Source organism: Odontesthes bonariensis, chromosome 22 (assembly GCF_027942865.1).
Source record: "Odontesthes bonariensis isolate fOdoBon6 chromosome 22, fOdoBon6.hap1, whole genome shotgun sequence".
NCBI classification, from domain to species: Eukaryota; Metazoa; Chordata; class Actinopteri; order Atheriniformes; family Atherinopsidae; genus Odontesthes; species Odontesthes bonariensis.
Window position 1 is genome coordinate 9,715,879 of NC_134527.1, and position 20,464 is coordinate 9,736,342.

Genomic DNA, 20,464 nt, shown 5'->3' on the forward strand with positions numbered 1-20,464 from the left:
TTTGATTACTGTAAATATTTCAGCCTCTACCCCTTCATTGTGAGATTATTTTAGAAATCTAATATAGGTATCCAGTGAAGTTTATGCCGAGTAATAGCAGTCTGTGTGTTGTCAGCGCAAAGTTTTTCAAAGGAAAGCATGCTACCGCTTGTTTTTCCCAAGGAGGCAACAGAATTGGCGTCCCAGTTATCTGACACCACAGTTTACAGACTACAGATCAGATTACTCGAATCGGAGTCCCTTCATTATTTAGAGCCATCTCCTTCTCCTCTCCACTCAGTGTTCAGCCTTCTCTTTGGTGTATGTCAGTAAACATTAATTCATTATTTAATTAAACATTTATTTAGACATCCCTGCAAAAAGCAAAGGCCTTTTACTGTTCTGCTTTCTAAATTCTGCACCTCTGCACATCAGCTGATTGAAAGCAGACTGAAACCAGATTTCACACACATACACTGTCAGAATTTTAAGATGCTTAGAAAAAAAAGTTACATTTTGTGATGACAGAATTAAGAAGTGACAATTTTGAGATCGTAAGAATTTTGACAGAACTGAACTTTGCGATGTCAAGTTTTGATGGACATCGATTTTGAGAGTCAGAAATGTGAGGATACAAAAAGGAAAGAGAGGATAAATAACCTTTTAAAATACATACAGTATATTTAGAAACTCGGTCAAAACTTTGAGAACACAGAACTGTAAGCTACTGAGTCCAAATTTTTAAATACAAACAGTTTTTTTTGTGACTATAGAATTTTCCAGAATTCAGAAGGTAAAATTCACAATTTTGAAATATTCAGTCAGAATTCCAGGAATTGTATTAAAAGAAAGGTTATTAAAAAACGAAGCATGGAAAATGACATAACACTAACTGAAGATTATTTGAAAATCAGAGAAGGTAAATTCAGATTTTCTCTTATCAAATTTGACATTGGTGCCCCATTTTTTTTTTTTTTTAGAAAATATATTTTATTAAAAATACTTTTCATATATCAACAATGCATGGAAAACAGATGCATACATGTAATGCAGATAAATCAGAGGTCAAACGTGGTAAGAATGTTGAAGATGATCAAGAAGTAAGGAAGCTCCAACTACATATCACTGAATGATCAATATTGTTTTAAACTATCAGAGGGAGTTGTGTAACATTTCAGGGCCTTAAGTGGTAACAAAATAAAACAAAGAACATAGAAAAGTACAAAATAGTGAATAACACCTGTATGTATGAGGGGTGCGCCTGGTGTATTAAATGCATGGACTTGGAAGCTCAAAGTACCTGAAGTTACATTTACCGTACAAACACAGTTATCTACTGCTGACCTGTAAGGTTTGGAAGACATAACAAATCTGAAAAAAGTTCAAGGTGAGAGGTGTAAACTTACCGGTTACTTAACTTAAATGAGGTCCACGCTAATCAAAATTAATCTGCTTTATCTGTGATTTACCATAAAAGCACCACGGCACCTTCTACAGCATGTTTCACATCCTGACAACAGTTTAAGAAATATAATACTCTTCATAAAAATAATACTATTCATACCTTTTACTTCACTGAATGTTCATCTATAGGTTTGTGATAACTAGTGAATCAGTCCAATACGCTTAGCATTTTTCTTAAAAGGAGCCATTGGTGGTCATCTTTAATGTCCTGCAGTTCTGTAAGTCTCTAATAGGGCTAAGGGAAATGGCAAAATAAGCATGTCACATCTCTCAAACACAATTGCTAGGTTAACTGTCAGCAGATCTTTATTACAACAAAATTGTGTTCAGTTAAGTTTCAGTTTTGTGAAATAACTCAATCATGACAGCAGTGACATTTTGCTTGTTTTTTGTCCTTTTTTCAATTTTATACAGTACGTGTTATATGTGCCAAGGATGACCACATAGCTCCCTTGAAAGCAGACATACAGTGTACCCTTTGTGCCCTATGCACCACAACAACATCTCGAAGGCACGGTTTATCAATTTATTTCTTCCCTCAAACCCAGTACTGGTTCTCTTTTAAACTCAGATTAGGGGGCCGAGATCTCCCAGAGGTCTTGAATCTTGGAGTAGAAACTGGCATTGCATTACTAAAAGTTATATTATCTATTTCACTACAATTGAAACCTCGGATATTCTCATCACCATCTGCTAAATCTGATTCAAAGGGCCCCCAGAAAGTCATCCCAGGGGCCAAACTCCTCCTTGGAGTCATGGATACTCTGGGGGAGGTTGGGCAGCTCACAGAGCCGAGTGGAGTGACTAGCACAGAGGGCATAGCCATGCTCCGCTCTGGTCGGCCCAGGTATGGGCTGTCCTCATTTGGTAACTGCATCACAGCGAGTTCGTGCATGATCCGCTGCCGGGCCTGTTTCTCTTTGCGGTGGCGGAACACCAGAATCACAACTACAAAGATGATAATGAGGAGCAAGCAGGCCAGTAGCGGCAAAATGATGAGGAGTGGGTCAGAGGCAGGACGAGGGAGGATCTCGACCTGAACCAGCTCAGTGTTGGGTGGATTCACTGGACTGTGTATCTCCGGGTCAGGAGGAGTGTGAGGCTGTGGGGCGTGACCGTGACCCTCTCCTTCTCCTTCTGCACCGCTCCCCAATCTTCCTCCATGACTCCCATTGCGTGTGCGGTTTCCCCACCGGTTGTGAGGCCTCGTCTTACGATGTGTCTTGTTTTGGTTTTTATGAGACAAAATGTGCGAGTGCACACCATCCCCAACTGCACCGTGTGTTGCGGATCCACCCTGCCCATGTCCTGCGGTAGTCCTGTTGGGTGTTCGGAAATGGGTTGTGGTGTGTTCGTGACTGCCATGGCGCATCAGGTGGTGGGGAAAGATGGTGAAGTGGAGCTCGCCCTTTGCTGGCTGAACATTTCCAGCCTTTACCAGGAAGATAAAAGAATCATTGAGAGGTGTGGCTGGTGCATGGCCTCGAGCTCTTTTGAGGGTGGATTCATTAGTGTGGATCTGGCTGTCGCTGTCACTGAGTGTCTCTTCAATGGCAACTCGGCCTTGCACAACATCTCTGAATGTAAATGACTTCAGGACCTCTGATGGTAGATGAGGGTCATAGGTTATCTGCATATGTGCACACACAAACACAGTGGAGGATAGAGTCAACAGCAGTTCACAATACAGTTGACAGAAACTCACGACATGCTGACATTCCATCCGCCAAACAAAAATATTCAAATGTTAAAAGAAATGACTTTACCTTTACTAGTTTCCCATGTTTCGGTGGGGAGAGAACCTCAAAGACTGGGTCAGCTCGGCTGATTCTGGCCAGCTGAGAGGCATCGATCATGGCTTTCCCCAGTTTAACAGCGATACCACTGGGAACTCGAACTGGCTCTCTCAGGTAGACCAGAGGCCGCACTGTCACGTTCACTGTCTGCCCCGTTACATTTCCATAGTCAACACCAGGAGAAGAGGCAGACACCGAGATCTGGAAATTGTCCTCTGATTCACTGAAATCAGTCATGTGATACACAACTCGACTGAACTGGAGATCCTCATGGCGGAAAGTAGTTACCTCCTTGTCGTTGATAGCAATGCGTCCGTGGCGAGGGTGCGAGGTAACGGTGTAGGAGATATTTCCCTGCGTTTGACCATTGGTTTGAGCCGCCAGCTGATTGGTTGTCAGGACCACTGCGGTGCGGCCTTGAACCAGTGATAAGCCAGTGTTGTTCACAATGGATACAGAAGGTTTACTCACCTCCAAACTAAAAAGTTTGTAGACAGGACGGTGATGGCCGTCAGTAACGTTGAAGTAGAACACTCCTGTTGAGGGCTCGCCCTAACGGATGAAATATTAGAGGGAATGATAAGAAATTATTCTGAAATCCAACAAATAAGTTAAGAGCAAACTAGAAAACGAGTATTCACAAAAATAAGGCATGCTGACCATTCTCAAGTATTGAGAAAGATGTTTTCTTCAACACACTGAAAGGGATGGAAGTTAAAGACTACCTTACGGGCGACCTAAAGCAATTGTCTAAGTACTTTAAGCTGGCTCAATTTCGAGCTTCAAATATAGCGAATGCATTCCCCATACATGAAAGAACTTAAGCAGTAAAGTGTCACCTGCTGTATAAAATGCAACCGGCCGTGATTGACGTCATACTGGGTGAAGGAAGTCACTTGTTCTGGCCTTTCTCCCAATGTCAGGTAGCCATTGCTGGGTTTACTGATCACTAGGTAGTGCAGTTCCTCTGGGGGTGTATCATGGTCATCAACCTGGACATTGTCAGGAATTGTTTCACTGGACCTTAAAGGGAAATTCACCCAAAAAGAACATCTTCAGAAGTGAAATCAAAATGGTCCACTAGCCCACCTGAAGACTGTCAGGTCCAATGATGACTCTCTCGCCAACCACAACTTTCATAATCGGGGCTCTGCTCCTGATCAGTGGCGGGTGGTCGTTCACGGGTGTCACTGTGATATTGAACATCTCTGTCACTGCCACGTTGTCTTTCCCACGATGGCGATGAGAAACCGTGTCAACTGATGAAAAGGAGGGCGACGATGAATAGAGAGGGGAAAAAGAGGTGGAGGAATCAGAGGTAAATGCAGACAAGGATGAGGGGGAGGAAGAGGAGAAAGAGGAGGAGAAATCAAAAGGAGCCGCCCAGGCCCTGAAAGTGAAGCTGTCGCTCGTTGTCTCTGAGTCATCGTGGATGTATGTGATGCCAAACTTGTTCAGGGTAGACTGTGAGAAGTCTGGGTGGTTCCTGGGAGAAAATGATGAGCCAAAAGTCTCTCTTAATGTTTCCCACATATTTAAAAGGCTGCATTCAATAAAATGTATTAAACAACAATCAGTTAACGATCAGTTAAAGTCTCAAAGAATTTATATCAATAGGATCATTACTGTGCTGAATGTCTTTAATTTAGATTCATCTTTCTGATATCAATGTTCAATCATTCTATCTAATGCAGTACTTTACAATAGTTAAATATGGATAACACAGACTCTATAATACAGCATAGATATTGTTATGGTTTGTGGATTTTTTGGACTTTAGATTTGTTTTTTCTTCACTTGTTTGTGTTCTTAAGTCACTAGTTTATATTAGGATTCATCCTGTTTGCATTTCTCTAGTCTTGATTTGTCATTCTGTTCATAAGTACTCTGGGTTTTTTTGTGTGTTTTGAGTTTCTGTTTTTTTTCTATGGCTTTTTTATTTCTTAGTTATTATGTTTTTCTCCTCTGTGTTCTTAGTTTCTTTGAACTCCTTGATTGCTCTCTGTTCTGTTCATAGTTGGAATTTTGTTTGAGCTTGTACTTTGTATTGTGTTTTAGCTTCTTCTTCTGATCATTACTCCTAGTTACCCTCAGTTACCCTCTTTTGGTTATCAGCTCCACTTCCACACCTGTTTTCAACTCAGTCAACCAGTTCATTAGGTTTCATTATGGTGCATTACATTATTTTCATTTATCCAACGCAAACACATTAGGTGCAAGATCAGTTTTCTGATTAAAGGTTAAAACTTCTACCTCCCAAACTTCAGTTGTCTCTAGTTGAGCCTCTACTGATCAACTAAAAGGATTGATTGGAAATATTTCCTTTTTTTTTTTTTTTTTTTTTTTTTGTTGCTTTTGCTCTGGAATCTGCATTGGGTTAATACTTTTGACTACCGTGTTGTTTTTTCCAGTGATACACCCAGAATAAGCAATGTACCTTGTGAGATTATGTCCTCGTATAGACAGAGCTCCGTGTCGGGGCATATTTATCACTCGATACACAATGTGGTGGTCTTTCCGGTGGGACTCTGGAACTTTCCCCAGGAGATTAGAGGCATCGAGCTTAGACCTGTCAATTGTCACTCTGCCTCCCTCGGCCACCACAACACCTGATAGAGAGACACAGAAGGCAAATCTGACTCTAAAGATTGGATATTTTCACAGTTGCGAGATGCTGGTCCATCTGAAGAGAGACGGTACCTGCATTGTTCAGTAACCGGGTCTTTCTTTGACGGTTGTCTTGATGTTCATTGGCTTGGTAGGAGATTAAAATGTTGAATGTGTGCGGTGGAAGAAAAGCAGGTGGAGATGAGACAGTGAAAGAAAAAGAATCTGGAGCGGACCACCCCACTGACTCTGGCTTGTTCTGGTCATACAGGATAACTCCATCATTCACCTGAGGGAAAGTGAGAAAACCGAATGAAGAGGGCGAAACAATTGGAATTAAATACAATTTTGAGAAGCAAAAATGTTGTTTTGCTTTTTAAAATATAGTTGAGTAGAATTATTAGAAATCGGAACATTTCAATATCTAAGACTGCATTTTAGATATCAACCACAAAATAAAACAAATCAGGATATGAATAATGGATATCTGTACATATTTACTATTCAGTCTTTATTTTTGCAAAACCACAGTTTGTATATTTCTGAAATTGTTTTCGGTATCTGAAAAAAAAGACAATTATCAGAGGGATTGCAGGTGTCTGAAACATTTGTGGATTTTAAAAAAAACATTTTGAAATTTCAATTTCAACTGTGAGAACTTCAGTATCAGATCAGTTCAGATTCAGTCCGGTTGTTGAGTGTCAAAATGATCACTTAAACTTTTTCAGATTAGTACAACCAAAGATGAAGATAACTTGACATACAATCTGAATGATTTCCCTAAATTTCTCATTTCTATCAATTCCAACAAACAGGAATGAAATTTTACTGTAAAAACGACTTCTTCTAAAAGATGTAAATGTGGTTTGAATGATTAAACTGTCTCTTATATGTTCCAGGTTTGATTTTGATAGATAAAGGTTTTGCAAAGATATTATCTTATTTCATTTTTGGCAGTTTCACTGGTGCCAGTGGCAGGTAAAACATAAGAAATACTGCTGCTATGGCTCCCTTATATACGCAAACATATTCATACCATGCTCTGCGTAAATGTGGAAATGCTTCTAGAAGAGTTGTCAGGCATTCGGCGAACCAGGCGACCAAGTTTAGGAGGAGCAGTCACTGCAAAAACCACAGACTGGTTTCTTCTGATGTCACTGATATTGTTGGTTACAACCTGAAGTTCCTCCTCTGAGATTGGTGTCACAGAGCCTTTAAGTGGGGCAGACGATGCAGCAAGAGAAAGGAAACTATCAGCCACAGAGCAGATAGGGAATGGTCCTGATTCTATTTTCATCAGTATGCAACACCACACTTCCAAACCACCACAATGTTATACATGAGCTAGAAGTGAGAGAAAAAAATAATAGAATAAATGCATGAAACAAACATACAATATTTCTGACGTGTCTTCCAAAACCTGGACTGTAAGAAAGAAATGTTTTAGTTCCACATTTAAAAACCCTGTCAGTTTTCCCCGTTGTGCATTAATGACTGAACCAACAGAAGTTTAATTTCTAATAGGGAAACTCTAACTTAACAAAGAATTCCTATGTACACTATTTTTAATTTGATCAATAAAAATTTAGCATAAACTTCACAAGTTGAAAAGTGACAATGTGTTATCACGTGTATCACTTCATAAGCAGAAAATGTTTCAAAATTAACATGATCCGTATGTTGCTGAATATCTTAAGAGTTGCTTCAAATAATGTCACAGGCAGAATGATTAGAAACATAATACAATATAGCTGAAAAACATGGACACCCAGTGGCAGTGTTACATATCACTGCACAACAGCTTCTCTTTTCAAGTTTTATATTGTTCATAACTTAGTAATAACCAGATACTACCATGATTCTGTTTCCAGTAGGGAAAGTAGGGTGATTTGTAGAAGCTGGATGAGATGATATACCTGGGTAAACCTCCATAGGGTGGTTTCTCTCCAGAGCGAGGATCACGGAGTGAGCATTTGTGCTGAAGATCTGCCGAGGAGCAAAGTTAACGCCGTCGTTCACTTGAAAGTGGAAACCACCAGATAAGGCCCCTGCATGAGAGACAGTAAAGAGTAAACATTACACAAATGTCAGTTACGATGAACGTCCCTTTGAAAATGATACTACAAACAGCAACGTATACGTACCACTGTGAACAAACACCAGTTGTTTGCTTTGTATGTGGTTTTGGGTGAAATTCAGGATGTGCCTGGAAGGGGCGCTCTTCAGGGCCAAGTAGCCATTACTGGGTGGTGTGACGATGAACTCAAGACCATCAGATGGAGTGTCAGAGTCCTCAGCACTAAGGTCATCTGTAGTTATTTCTGTTACAGAACCCACCCATACCTGGAAAAACAAGAAAGGAAACGACCAGAATGCACTTTAAGCAATATACATATTGACTTTCTCACCAAAAATCTGACAGGAAGATAGATACACCCCTCGTTTCTGAATGCTTAAAAGTAATCAAAAGCCAGGAGACAATTTGCATTGCAAAAATGATGGAAAATAGATAGTTGTTTTTCAAATATCTATTGACTATTCTTAACCATTGTGTTAGAACAAAGCTCCAAGCTGATAGATAACAAAAGAATCTGATCAATTTCAGCTGTTCTATCAGTTCCTGTTTGTCATTTGATGAAGTGCCATGTAATCAATCAGTGATAAACTGATTTTGCATCAGGACTCTTTTCACATGGAGCCTTGATGTTTTAATGTGCCTCAAATGTAGTTTGGAGTTGTTTTGCTGAAATAAGCAATGCCTGTCTGAAAAGGACCGGCAGGCAGGGATACAGTTGACCTATGTTGCTTGATCTGTATATCATTCAGGAGTAATGGTGCCAGATAGTTTTACCATTTTGCCTTTGACCATTGGGCTCTGAAAAGGCACTTGTATCTCTCTATTTTTTTTTCTGTAGTTCTCATGAGCCCATGCAGTGTGTTCCACTCACAGCCTTTTGAAACTGGTATTTCTCTTTGACCATTGCACAAAGATATGTAAGTAGATTCTCCTAATCCTAATTTAAACAATGATAAATTAAATTATTATATCATAATAATTAAATTTCAAATCTAATTACATATAAATATATAGATATGTGTACTTTTTTTGTGTCTTTTTGCAAACTGTTTGTAATTAAAGCAGCATCAAACTACATTAAGTTTAAAAAAATCTGAATTGTAGTCAGAAGTATCCACGCTCATCCTCTGAAGTCATCTCAGTTTGATATAATCATCATTCATCTATGATCTATATATACATTTTCTCACCTTCAGGCCCCCGTTGGTGGTAACAACAGGAGTTTCATCATTGACAGGTATGATGTTGATGTGAACGGTGCACGGCAGACTGTGTTTCTTTAATTCTGTCTGGTTGGCCACAATGGTGAAGTTGTCCCTCAGTGTTTCACTGCCATCGTGGACATAGGAGATGTACTCGCGTTCCACCTGGAAACATATGTTGTGAAGTAGACATATTGTCTTTTCAAAATATAAAAAAAAAAGCTTAAAAAAAAAGAGCAAACATTGAATTAAATGTACATTTAAGTAAGTCTGGTTTCAAAGCTAATAAAAGCATCTTGTGCTGCTCTATAAATCTTCTGACATGAAGGGATAAAGTGCATATTTAGGTGTACCAAGAACACATGGGATGTAATTGAATGTGGTTTCTGTGTTCTCAGTCAAACCTCTGTGTGTGTAAAAGCATTGATAGGCATTTCTGGGATCCGGCTGTGCTCCAAGTGCCCAAATCTTGGTGGAACGATGACCTGGTAGAGGAAGTTCATCCCTAAGAAATGATGACTGGCAACCTTGATGATGTCAGCTGTGAGAGGCATAGACGACCCTTCATCGAGAGTCATGTCAAATAGCTGCAGAATCAATGAACAGAGAAGCACTGATTGACTGTTCTGTTTTTTGGGTCAATGGGTCACTTCCATAAAAAGCTTTCAGTGAGAAAGAGGCTCATTGAGTATCTGTACAAACATTTTGTACCTGTAGAGGAAGAAGGATTGGAATGATGTCAATCTCTACCCTGATAGGTCCAACTTTTGTCACCCCATTGGTTGCCTCCAACAGGATAGAGTCATTGGTGCTTCCTGCAGCCAGCTGGTGATAGAGGATTAATCTCTGGTTGATATCTTCCTGGGTGAAAGAAGTTGTTGGCCCCTGTCTGATACTCTGCACAGAGAAATTGAACAGAGAAACCTTCAAGTTTCTGCGTTAATCACCTCAGTTTGGTTTCAGACCAACATCGAAATACGTTCTTCTAAAACGCTTGGTCACTTGGTCACAACAAATTTTACACAAAAAAATCTTGATTTCTCACACACACCACATTCAAATTAAAAAAGGTTAATAATTCTTTTTAACTCAACTGAAATCATCCCACTGTGGTGATTGGAATTTAAAGTGATCAAGTCTAATACAGAGCTCTGATTAACTGTGCCTGAAATAGCTGCCCACCAACTAAGTTAGATAGAGAAAACTAATGATCCTTGTGGAGGATACTGCTACAAACGGTCAAAAGCTGGCTCAGTATAGACTGTACCTTATGGAGGTGCTGCTGTCCTCCATTTATGTTGTTATGACTTTCGTTGAATGATGTAAGAATGATGCCCAGCATGGGAGGGGTATGGACAGTGAAAACTATCTCTGAGGGCTGGCTGTCCTCATGAACCACCTGGTGAAAGAAACATTTTTATAAAGAATGCAGTGGACAAATCATGCATTCCGGAGAAGCTAGACCATTAAATTATGAGATCATTAAGCTATATTCGACAAAATTGATTGTGGGCAATATTGTGTGGGGAATAAAACAAACACTTTTAAAATCAGGTCAAACGAATTATTTAATAATCCTACATTTAAATGTAAGGTGCCAGAAACAATGTTTCTCACCTCTAGATTTTCCCTGCTTATGGAGACATTCTGTCCTTCTGCCACCACTACGGGGCTATTTATTTTGACAGCAGGTGGCCTGTGATGACTCTCCAGGTATATTTTTACTGGCACTCCAATATCCAAATGTACTTCCCTTCTTCCTCTTTCCATTCGCCTTTCCGTGCTCCTTTCTCTTGCTCTCGCTGTCACGTTGAAAACATCCAATAACTCGTGGCCTCCATTGTGGTGATATGCCAAACGCCCTGCCTCCAGGTCTCGCTGGGTGAAAACTGAAATTGCGTCTGTTCCTAGTATAGTCTCCCCCTGTCCATCGCTGAAGCAGATTACACCGTGTTTGGGTGAAATGAAGACTTCAAATGTTACTTCCTGGGGGTCTCGGATGTCAAGGTTACTAAAGACACTTAGGTTGGCAGAAGTCATAGCGATAATTCCACCTTGCTGGACCATGAGACCGGTGTTGTTCTCCACCTGCAGGTAAGGATCCTGAGCCATCACCTGCACCAGGCGGGTACACAATAGGACATGAAGCAAATTATTCACAGCTGTAGTCTGACTGCACTACTGCTCACTGAGAGCATTTTATCCCTATTTAGTTCAGTTAATTTTGTTTATTAAGCGGCAATTCACAACAGGTCATCTCAAGGCAGTTTAATGCTGATCCCTCAAATGTCTAACTACAAGCAAATAAATTCTTAAATACATAATAGTTCACTGTCATCTCTCTGCTGTCACTCAATGAAAATATGAACGGCAGCTATGATAAATGAATGAAAAACACAAAGACGAAAATATGACACAAACCTCCAGTAGTGCCGAAACATAATGTTTTCCATCCGTTATGAAAAGCACAAAACGTCCAAAACTCACCCCACTATGGATAAACAATACCTTTTTCTGAGAGGAGAGAAAACACAAAGTGATGACGAAAAATGTCAAGGGGTCGACATGAAAAATGCAATTTGTGGAAAAATCTTTAGTATTCTTCAGTTATGAATAAATGGCATGGTATTTAGTATTCAGAGGTTAAAGGCACCAGGATATGCACTTTTATGATGGAAAATTATTTAAATTGTGTCTGAACCCCCTTTCCCCACAAGATTACAGTACAATATAGTGGCAGTGTCTCAATAACAGCTAAATATTGTGAAATCGCTATGTTCTTTGTTGCCAGTATGTAAGTGTATGCTTAGTTATATATAACTATATTGAGAATATATATATATATTTTAGATTTCTAAACATAATAAATCAGAAATGACAGTGATATGGAAAAGAGAAGCAGTTTTAAGCCGTTCTTGTGCTTCTGTAAAGTTTTGTGCTATCGACCAATCTAGCTATTCTATGTCATGGAGTGATCATGCTTTGACTTGCTCCAACCGTAATCCCTGTAATGAGTTACCACAATGGTCTGTGCTTAATTAGGCAAATATGCCTAAGCTTAAGAGCTGAAGAGCATGCCTTTTTATGGTTCTACCCAGTGCTCCATTGGGGTGGGTAACAGAGGACATGCAGTATGTAGAACCAGGGACACCATCTTTATGAATGATTGCCTCTAATCTTTCTGTATGATGGCAGACTTTGCTGCTCACGTTCTACTTTGCCTTAATAAATCCATGCAGCTTTGACTTGATGATTATGTCATCTCGATCACCAAAATTCTTCACATGAATGCAAAATGCCAACCTGCTCAAGGTCTCGTTGTGTGAACTCGTACAGCCTGTGACTTGGATCGCTGTCCAGAACCAGCTCTCCCATGGGAATCCCCCTCCGTGTGTACACCAGCCAGCTGTCCTCAAAGTCAGAGTCATCATCGCGATAACAAAGATCATTCAAGGTGACCAGCCTTTGGCCATCGCGGGCCACATGGAAAACTTTATCAACAACCCTGACCGGTCTCTCATCATTGACGAGTTGCACAGAGATATTAAAAGCGTGCTCTGCTGTGTGTCTGTCCTCCTTCTTGTTTGTCAGTTTGTGTGCTTTGTAAACGACAACTTGAAAGGTAAAGTAATCCTGTTTGGTCTCACTGTCATCATGAACGTACATGATCCGTTCCTCTGTGATATCCTGATTTGTGAATGTCACAATGTTGTCATTAATCGAAGTTGAGTTGGAGAGGTTGATCTTCCTTATCTGCCCATGCCTGGGGCTCTCTGTAATGTTGTAATGGACCTCCCGATTGCTTGCCGTATGTGTGAACAGAATATCTTTTGTGATAACTTTACTTGCTCCTTCCAGGATTGAAAGGCCTTTGTTTACAATTGTGACAACATTCGACTCAGTTTTAATATTGATTCTGAAGTCATAACCAGTTGATTTAGCGTGTGCAGAAAACACCTGAAAGCTGAAGGAGTCTCTTGTGTCATCGTGCAGCCTGTTGAAAAGCTCATACTTCACCAAACCATCTGTGATGTTCTTCTGGCTGAAAGTTGAGTTCCTCTGGAGAGGGTTGCTGATGAGAAACAGCTGTCCTTTCTTTGGTATCGTCAGGAGCCTGAAGTAGAGGTCCCCCTCGTTGAGTTTAACACCCTTAGAAATGACATGGAGGTCCTCTGGAGTGAGAACAGCCGCCTGAAGGCCATTGATTTCCATCTTGCTTCGTGTTATCTTCAAATGAATTGAGCGCACTACTATGCGGAAAACAGCATCCTCTCTGGCCAACGAATTAATTATAATTTTACATTTGAAGTGATCGATGATGGTGTTCTGAGTCTGAAGGCCATGGTAGGTGCTGACATATCGGATTCGTTCTTTTTCTAGAAGTTTCTGAGAGAAGGATGTTGCCTGTTTCCAGTCACCACTTGAGTGCAACCTTTGGATCTCACCATGTTGTGGCAACTCTATGACATCAAACCAGATGTCTACTGTATTATCAGGCACATTAACTTGTACTGCAAGGTGTCTGGTGGTAATGATGGAAGCCTCGCCTTGATTCACCTCCAATCCAGTATTATTTACCAGTTTGTGTTCAGGCGGTACTGCCATTATTCTCAAAACTACTGTGTTGCTCACCTGTGGAAAAGACAGAATATCACATGGGGGAAAACTTGCATGATAACTGAAACGAAAGAGAGGGATTCAGGGCAGGAGAGATGAAAACCAATACACTACTGACCCTCTGTCCATCACTGACTCTGAGTGCCAGCCGGGAAGCGGAAACCCCAGTGTGGACAAAGCCAATCTTACCTTCCTCCAGGTCGTTTAGAGAGAACAAGTTGGTGGGCCTGAAAGAAAGATTCAGTCTTGTTATTTTCTATGTTTTCACTGTTTATTTACGCTACTGCATACAAAAATAACTCCACACAGTAACACTGTAACACAAAGTGACTTTTGCATCACATTTAATAAGCAGAAAAGTCCACAATTAAAAAACTGACAAGTGGGAGATTCATCCTGATCACTTGAAATAAATGTTGTTTTTGAAATGTTGTTTATGCATTCAGTTGCCGTTTCCATGTTCTTAATACAAGCTAATTGTTCTTTTTACATGGTTTAAATGAAATAATAAAGGTTAGGTATTAAAAACTACTTGGTTAAGGTTTGGTAGTTAAAATCAATGTGATTAAGAAACTGGAAGGGTGGACACACAAACCAGAATGTCCAATTGAAATGCATTACATTGAAAGGCATGGTGCAAGAAAGAAAAAGAAATACTAATTTCATCTATATCAGCAAAAATTCTTTTTTTTTTTTTTGGCATGTGACTATTGATTTTCTGAGACTGATTGTCTATTTGAGGCTTCTTCTTATTTGCATACACTAAAAAAGTCAAAGTCAAATTTATTTGTATAGCACATTTCATGTACAAAACAATTCAAAGTGCTTGGTTAATAAAGAAACATTCATTTCACTAAGAAGATTTGAGAAGAACAGTGAAGCTACAAAATTCATAACACCAACCTGTCAGGGTAATCCTGATGCTCAAGGTACCCAGCCTCTGTATTAAGGTTCCCCAAAGAGCTAAAAAGCAGCTCTTCAGGACTGCTGTCAGGGTCTGACACTCTTAAAACATCTGTTGTCAACTGGAAAAATTGTAGAAGAAATTATTCAGATTTTCCTATGCTGAATTGACACAAATAGTCATGTAAAGCAGTCATTTTGCTGTACCTACTTGTCGTCTGGATTTCTCAAGCAGGGTAAAAATGTTTCCTCCTGGCAGGCTAAGGACAGGAGGATCATTAACAGGACTGATGCTGATATTAAGACGGTGGATATGGCTACCCTTCAGAAACATAGGAAGCTCCTTCTTGCTGGAGAATACTGAGAAAGTGAAGAAGTCGTTCCGGTCCTCTGAACCACTATGGACGTACATCACCCGGCCCTGCCACAGGTCCAGCATACTGAAAGTTTGGTCTGTGTCTGTTCCCGTTATGGTAGTGCTCTCCTGTCCTTCATTCAGCATCTCATTTGAGTCTGGACTGAGGTCCAACTGGAGCTTGCCATGAACAGGCTGCTCCTCAATACGGAACATAAACTGAGATGGATGGATGCCCAGTTTACGGAAATCCAGATTCACCTAGCACAATGTGTAAACAGATACAGACAGATATATGTCAGAAAATATCCAAGAAAATCCAACAGATAAATCGACAGAAGACAAGTTCTACCTTCATGTGCTTGGGCTCCAGTGGTGCCCGGCCTCCCTCAGCTACCTCCAGTTTTCTCAGTAACAAGAAGTTAGGGTTATTTTTGTTGGTCTTCTCCTGTGTGGTTGTAACATCAAAATCAGGAAGATCTGTTGGGCTGGTGCTTGTCTCTGTCTTAGGAACTTGCCTTGCTTCACAGCCTAAAGTGATGTCCTTGGTGACTGTGGCATATGGTAAACCAGTCTTTTGGGTGTTTACCCTAATTTCTTGGAGGCAGCCTTGAAAAGAGCTTCCTACTCTTTCACCAGATGGAACAGACGGTAATCCTACACGCCTTGCTTCTGCCTGAGCTTCTTCATCCAGTCCTCCTAGAAAGAGAGGCCCTTTGAGCTGGACAACCTGAAGCTCCTGGCTTAGACTGGCCTTCACCAACTCCTTGCCCACCTTCAGCTGGATGCTATGAGGCAGTAAGTGCAGCTGGATGGAGTACCAGGTGTGGTTGTTGTGGATGTGTGTCAGAGAATGCAGCTCAGTTTTACTCACCCCCCCATTTCCTACTGAAGCTACCAGGTGACCCTCTCTGATCTCGATGGCTACAAACCCTCCGTTGTTACCAGAGCTAAACAGGACAATACCATTCTGTTCTCTTCCAGATCGGTGCAGATCACACTCAAACACCCCCTCTTGAAGTGTCTCCCAAGGTGGGAGAGAGATGAAGGCTTTAGAGCTGAAAAAACTGACAGGATCTTCTTCAGTTGCTGAAAACTGTGTATTACAACCCAGAGATACCTCATGGATGCTCTTGTACCCAGAATACGGCCTAAGGTTGGATAATAGATTGTGTTCATTGAAGACAACTTCATCCATGCAACCCCTAAACCCAGCTGAGACATTGAGAAGGTAGTGGTGATTCAGACCAGCTGTACCACCAACAAGGAGCCCATCGTCAACACTGAGTTCCAGATCTGGTCCTGGCATTCGGAGGCTGCTGTGAGCGTTTCGGTCCACGGCCATGATGACATTATGATGTGTGTGGTTCAAGTCTACCGTGTGCCACTCCAGATTGCTAAGATGAATGCCCTTTTCTGAGCGTAGAGACCGCTCACCTGAGCCTAGGTTCAGCCGTACCTGAGAGGTGAGGGTGGAGGCAAGAGGGAAGAATGAGGAAAAAGCTGATAACACACATGGGATTAAAGTATTGTTTATATTTCAGTTTCTTTGCTCTAACACATTCTTGTCTTAACATTTATAAGACACAAGAAGGCAAGACAATGAACACATGTATTACATTACTTGAACAGAGATCTTGGGGGTGAATATCAAAAACAGAAACAAATAAAAGTAAACTGAAGATTAGAGAATAGTTCTACAAACATAGATTCAACCAAGCTTTAAATAGCAGTCCTATTGCCTTGTACTTAGTGATTTTATTAAACTGTTGTGGTATTCGTTTTCCACCTCAGTCATGAAGCAACTTGTCCTGAAATGAAGCCAGTGCCAGGGGGTTTACTTTTTTTTTTTTCTCTGCAAGCAATTTGACACCAAGATGAATGTTTTCTTTATCTTCCTTTTGGATCGTAAATGCCAATGTATCTACCTAAAGGAGTCAAAGAGTTGTTTTTTTCTTCTTGCTTTAAAGGCGTGAAGCATTCTTTTGTGAGATTCAGAAGTTTCACTGCTTTGTTTTGAAGCCATATTATTTAAATTGAATAAACCTGATTTTACCAAAACAAAAAATATACTTCTCCTTGTATTATTTCCAACCTATAATAAAACAAATGTACACATTTGTCCTGCTTCTATCTGTAGGTTCCTGTGTGTTGTTTTTTATTGTGTTTGATTTATCCGAGCTTACCTGCAGGCGTCCAGAGATCAGCTCCAGAAGCAAGAAGTCTCTGCGTCCTGCTGCCAAAAACAGCAGCCCCGTCTGACTTGGGGTTCGAAATCTTACATGGATTGATGTTTGAACGGACTTCTCCACTTTCCTCAGGTGAATGTAACCATTGCCATAGAATGAAACTGCAACAAAAAAATAAAATGAAAAAATACAGATGTGAAGTTTAAGGTCATGTTTTGGCCAGATGAGTGAAATTTTTGCGAGTGTTATCATTTCCAAAAAAATCATCCGTTTTTGTCTTTTTCAGTGAAGTGAAGTTTTGGTTCACTTTGTCGTTTTAAAGTTGACATACCAACTTGGTCACCATTCCATTTATCTCAATTGACTGAATTGTCCATTTGGTGTCTACTCTCCACTTTGCAGCCTCTATCTGAATTCAATTAATGACAGTTAATGCATGTCCTAATGCTAATTATACTTCACTGTTGACCCAGATGACGTAAATTGGCCTTTTAGGTGTAAAAAATGCAATTACAGCATCAGTAGTTGGGAACTATTTTTCTCAGTAAACACTATGAAATTTAAATGGAGATTTGTTCTTTAAATATACATAAAGAGGTGTCTGAATAATGGCTATGGCTGCACATTCTTAGCTTCATAAGGTCTTTCTTTGGTCAAAATTGGTCAAACAGAAAATTTTTGTTTCACTTTTACAAAAGTGTATGTATACGATCACACTGTCCTTTTATTTAGTAGTGAGGCCAGTGTACCTTCCATAAAGTGTGAGTAATAAAAAAAAAGAAAACAGTAAAGCTTTGTCTATTTTAATTGATTTGACCTACAAAACATCAGTAATGGACCACTCAGTCAAAAGATGGTCCATTTGTGGAAACAACATAAAGCAAATAGAGGTCAGAGAGATATGTATGTGTGTGTTGGTGTGTATGTGCTGTTGTGGATAGGCGACACAAAAAACTCTCCAAAGCTCTCTCACAACAAATGGCACAACACTTTGAATCGGCAATAGTCAAAACAGAGTAGTTAAAGGATGGTTTAAGTAATTAGATGAATATGATTTTTTTTTTTAACTATTTTCCGTCTCCATTTATGTCATTGAAAATATCTTATTGACGAAGGCAGGATAAATCAAAGTCAAGAATTTCATTATTAGTTAATGTGTAGAGATGAAAGTTTCACTATAGAGTTTACTTGCCATGTTTAGATCTTGTCCCTGTCAAATAAAACCAAATTATGCTTGCCTAAAGGAAAAGGTTAACCATTTAACAGAGAGTCCGCCCTCTGAATATGTTTTGGCTTATGACTATAGTATCCACAAACATTGTAAATAATTTGTAGAAGAAGGAACTTATAAATAGTTTATTGGGTTAAACATAGCCCCTGTTCAGCCAGCCCTTACTGATTATATTGTATAACACATAAAAAACAACAACAGGCTTTTCTCGTCCAGGTAATCACAACTTTTATAAACTGGAATTAAATGTTTTGCACTTTCGAAATTCTGTATTATGCAACATTTCTTTCTTCCCTACCCTGGTATTCGTCTCTATATTTTCTCATATTCTTCATTTTCATCTTTTCTTTTTTCCTCTCCGTTTTTGGTTGAGAAATGCACTGCCTGCAAGAACAAGACTTTGTTAACAAAGCTGTAATTATGTGTTGTGGGCCAGGTCCCAGTGAGAAGCACTCAGTCAGCACGGTGGCCCAGCATGCCGGTCTTCACAAAGCCTATAAACCCACTGTCAGTATAACCTATCACCCATGTGTGTCCATGTATCTCTAATCTGCTTCTATGATATTTGTGCACACTGGATTATTAGTAATCTTCCTACAGTCGCAGACACCTTGAATGAGGGTGCAACTGTCTGAGGCAATACTGATGGCCATTTCATGTTTCTGCTGCAAATGCTGACCTTTTTTAAACGTGTCCACTGATCTGTTCACTCACAGAGCTGACACGCCTCTGAAGCAATTGTTTAAACAGAAATTAATCAGAAGTTTTTGTTCGATTAATTCATTTTAAGAGAAGGACAACAGACATGAAATTGTACCAGAGAGACTATGTGTCCTTATTTCTTGTGAGCATAAAAGCATGTCAGAGGAAGCACTTCATGACCAGCATGGCATCAAATCAACCAAACACAATGCAGTGTCGCAGGAAGAGCAAACATCCGACCAGAATATAATCCAGCATATTGCCATATGCCACCAGTCTGCAATACCAGACTGGTTTAAACAATAAGCTGCCAACTGTCACAGACAGATTTGCAATATACTTGTGGAATGTAAACAAAGATTTTAATAAAGATGGCATTCCCTTCTGGACATCAGCCACAGCTTGTAAAAAGTAGAAAAATGCATGCAAACAACGATTAAAACCTATACTTTTCACATGTTTCTACAAGGATCAACCATTTTCACAACCAGAGCAGTTCAGCGGCAGAAATCCTAGAACACTGTAAAAAAGGAGCTGTTACTTTTCTGTCAGTCAAAAGGAGAAGGGATTTTTTTTTTAAATTTCTGCTGCGCCTTACCTCCATAAACTTGCCCCGAAGAAATCAGCAGAAGTAGCAACAGATCAGCCAAAAAACTTCCCATTGTTACTTAGGCTCTTATAGTCTCATCTCTTTTATCTCTCAGGGTTTAGTTGGGAGCAACATCTGGCTGCCTGACTGTGCGGTCCATTGTCTTCATTGTACAACACTGAACCCACATGTCATTACCATCAATGACAACTTCTGGACAGCTTGTGCTTGCTCTGCTGGCTTTGGATTACAGCCTTTAAAAAAAAAAAAGATCTACCTGGGCCTGGTCTGAGAGCACAGCAGAGGTGGAGCTCCACCCTCAGATCCTCCCATCAAATGAGAGCTTTGAGCACCAAACATGAACACAAGATGGAGGTATTGCAACACAAAAAGACTGAGAGTGAGGGAGCAGGGGTTCAGGAGTGCTTTCTAGAATGTGCTGCAGATTTTGTGGCATTTCTTGTTTCAGGGAAGCTGAAACTGGATCTCAGGTGGTGTTTCGGTGTTAAAGACATTGATGAGACTGCAATCTTTCTTATCCCCCTTACGTCTTATGGCTTGTGGTGATCAGATTCACTTTTTTTAGGTAATATATACTGTACACTGTTACTTTTTGTTATTCTGGCTCACTCCAAAATATCTGTTGTCCTTTTCCAGTCAAAGTTCAGTAAAACTGCCAATGGACAACGCTTTATTTGCAGTTTTAATAAAAGTAACCCATCTCTGCCCATTCCATAATATTCAGTTTGGTAG

At 40.1% G+C, this 20,464-nt stretch overlaps 1 protein-coding gene across 1 annotated transcript; it reads right to left on the reverse strand.

The window, feature by feature from the left end:
• Positions 1–355: 355 nt before the first annotated feature.
• Positions 356–19,960, reverse strand: LOC142372792 (chondroitin sulfate proteoglycan 4-like). Its single transcript, XM_075455764.1, has 22 exons — positions 19,721–19,960; positions 17,187–17,350; positions 15,353–16,459; positions 14,857–15,261; positions 14,646–14,767; positions 13,861–13,969; positions 12,429–13,757; positions 11,547–11,639; positions 10,743–11,240; positions 10,393–10,524; positions 9,837–10,022; positions 9,530–9,712; positions 9,114–9,290; positions 7,991–8,189; positions 7,763–7,894; positions 6,883–7,058; positions 5,940–6,135; positions 5,677–5,848; positions 4,329–4,725; positions 4,079–4,231; positions 3,210–3,791; positions 356–3,073 (listed from the first exon to the last, which is right to left on the reverse strand). Exons 1-22 carry the CDS (start codon positions 19,782–19,784, stop codon positions 1,982–1,984), a joined length of 7,668 nt encoding a protein of 2,555 aa, XP_075311879.1. The 5' UTR covers positions 19,785–19,960; the 3' UTR covers positions 356–1,981.
• Positions 19,961–20,464: the final 504 nt, after the last annotated feature.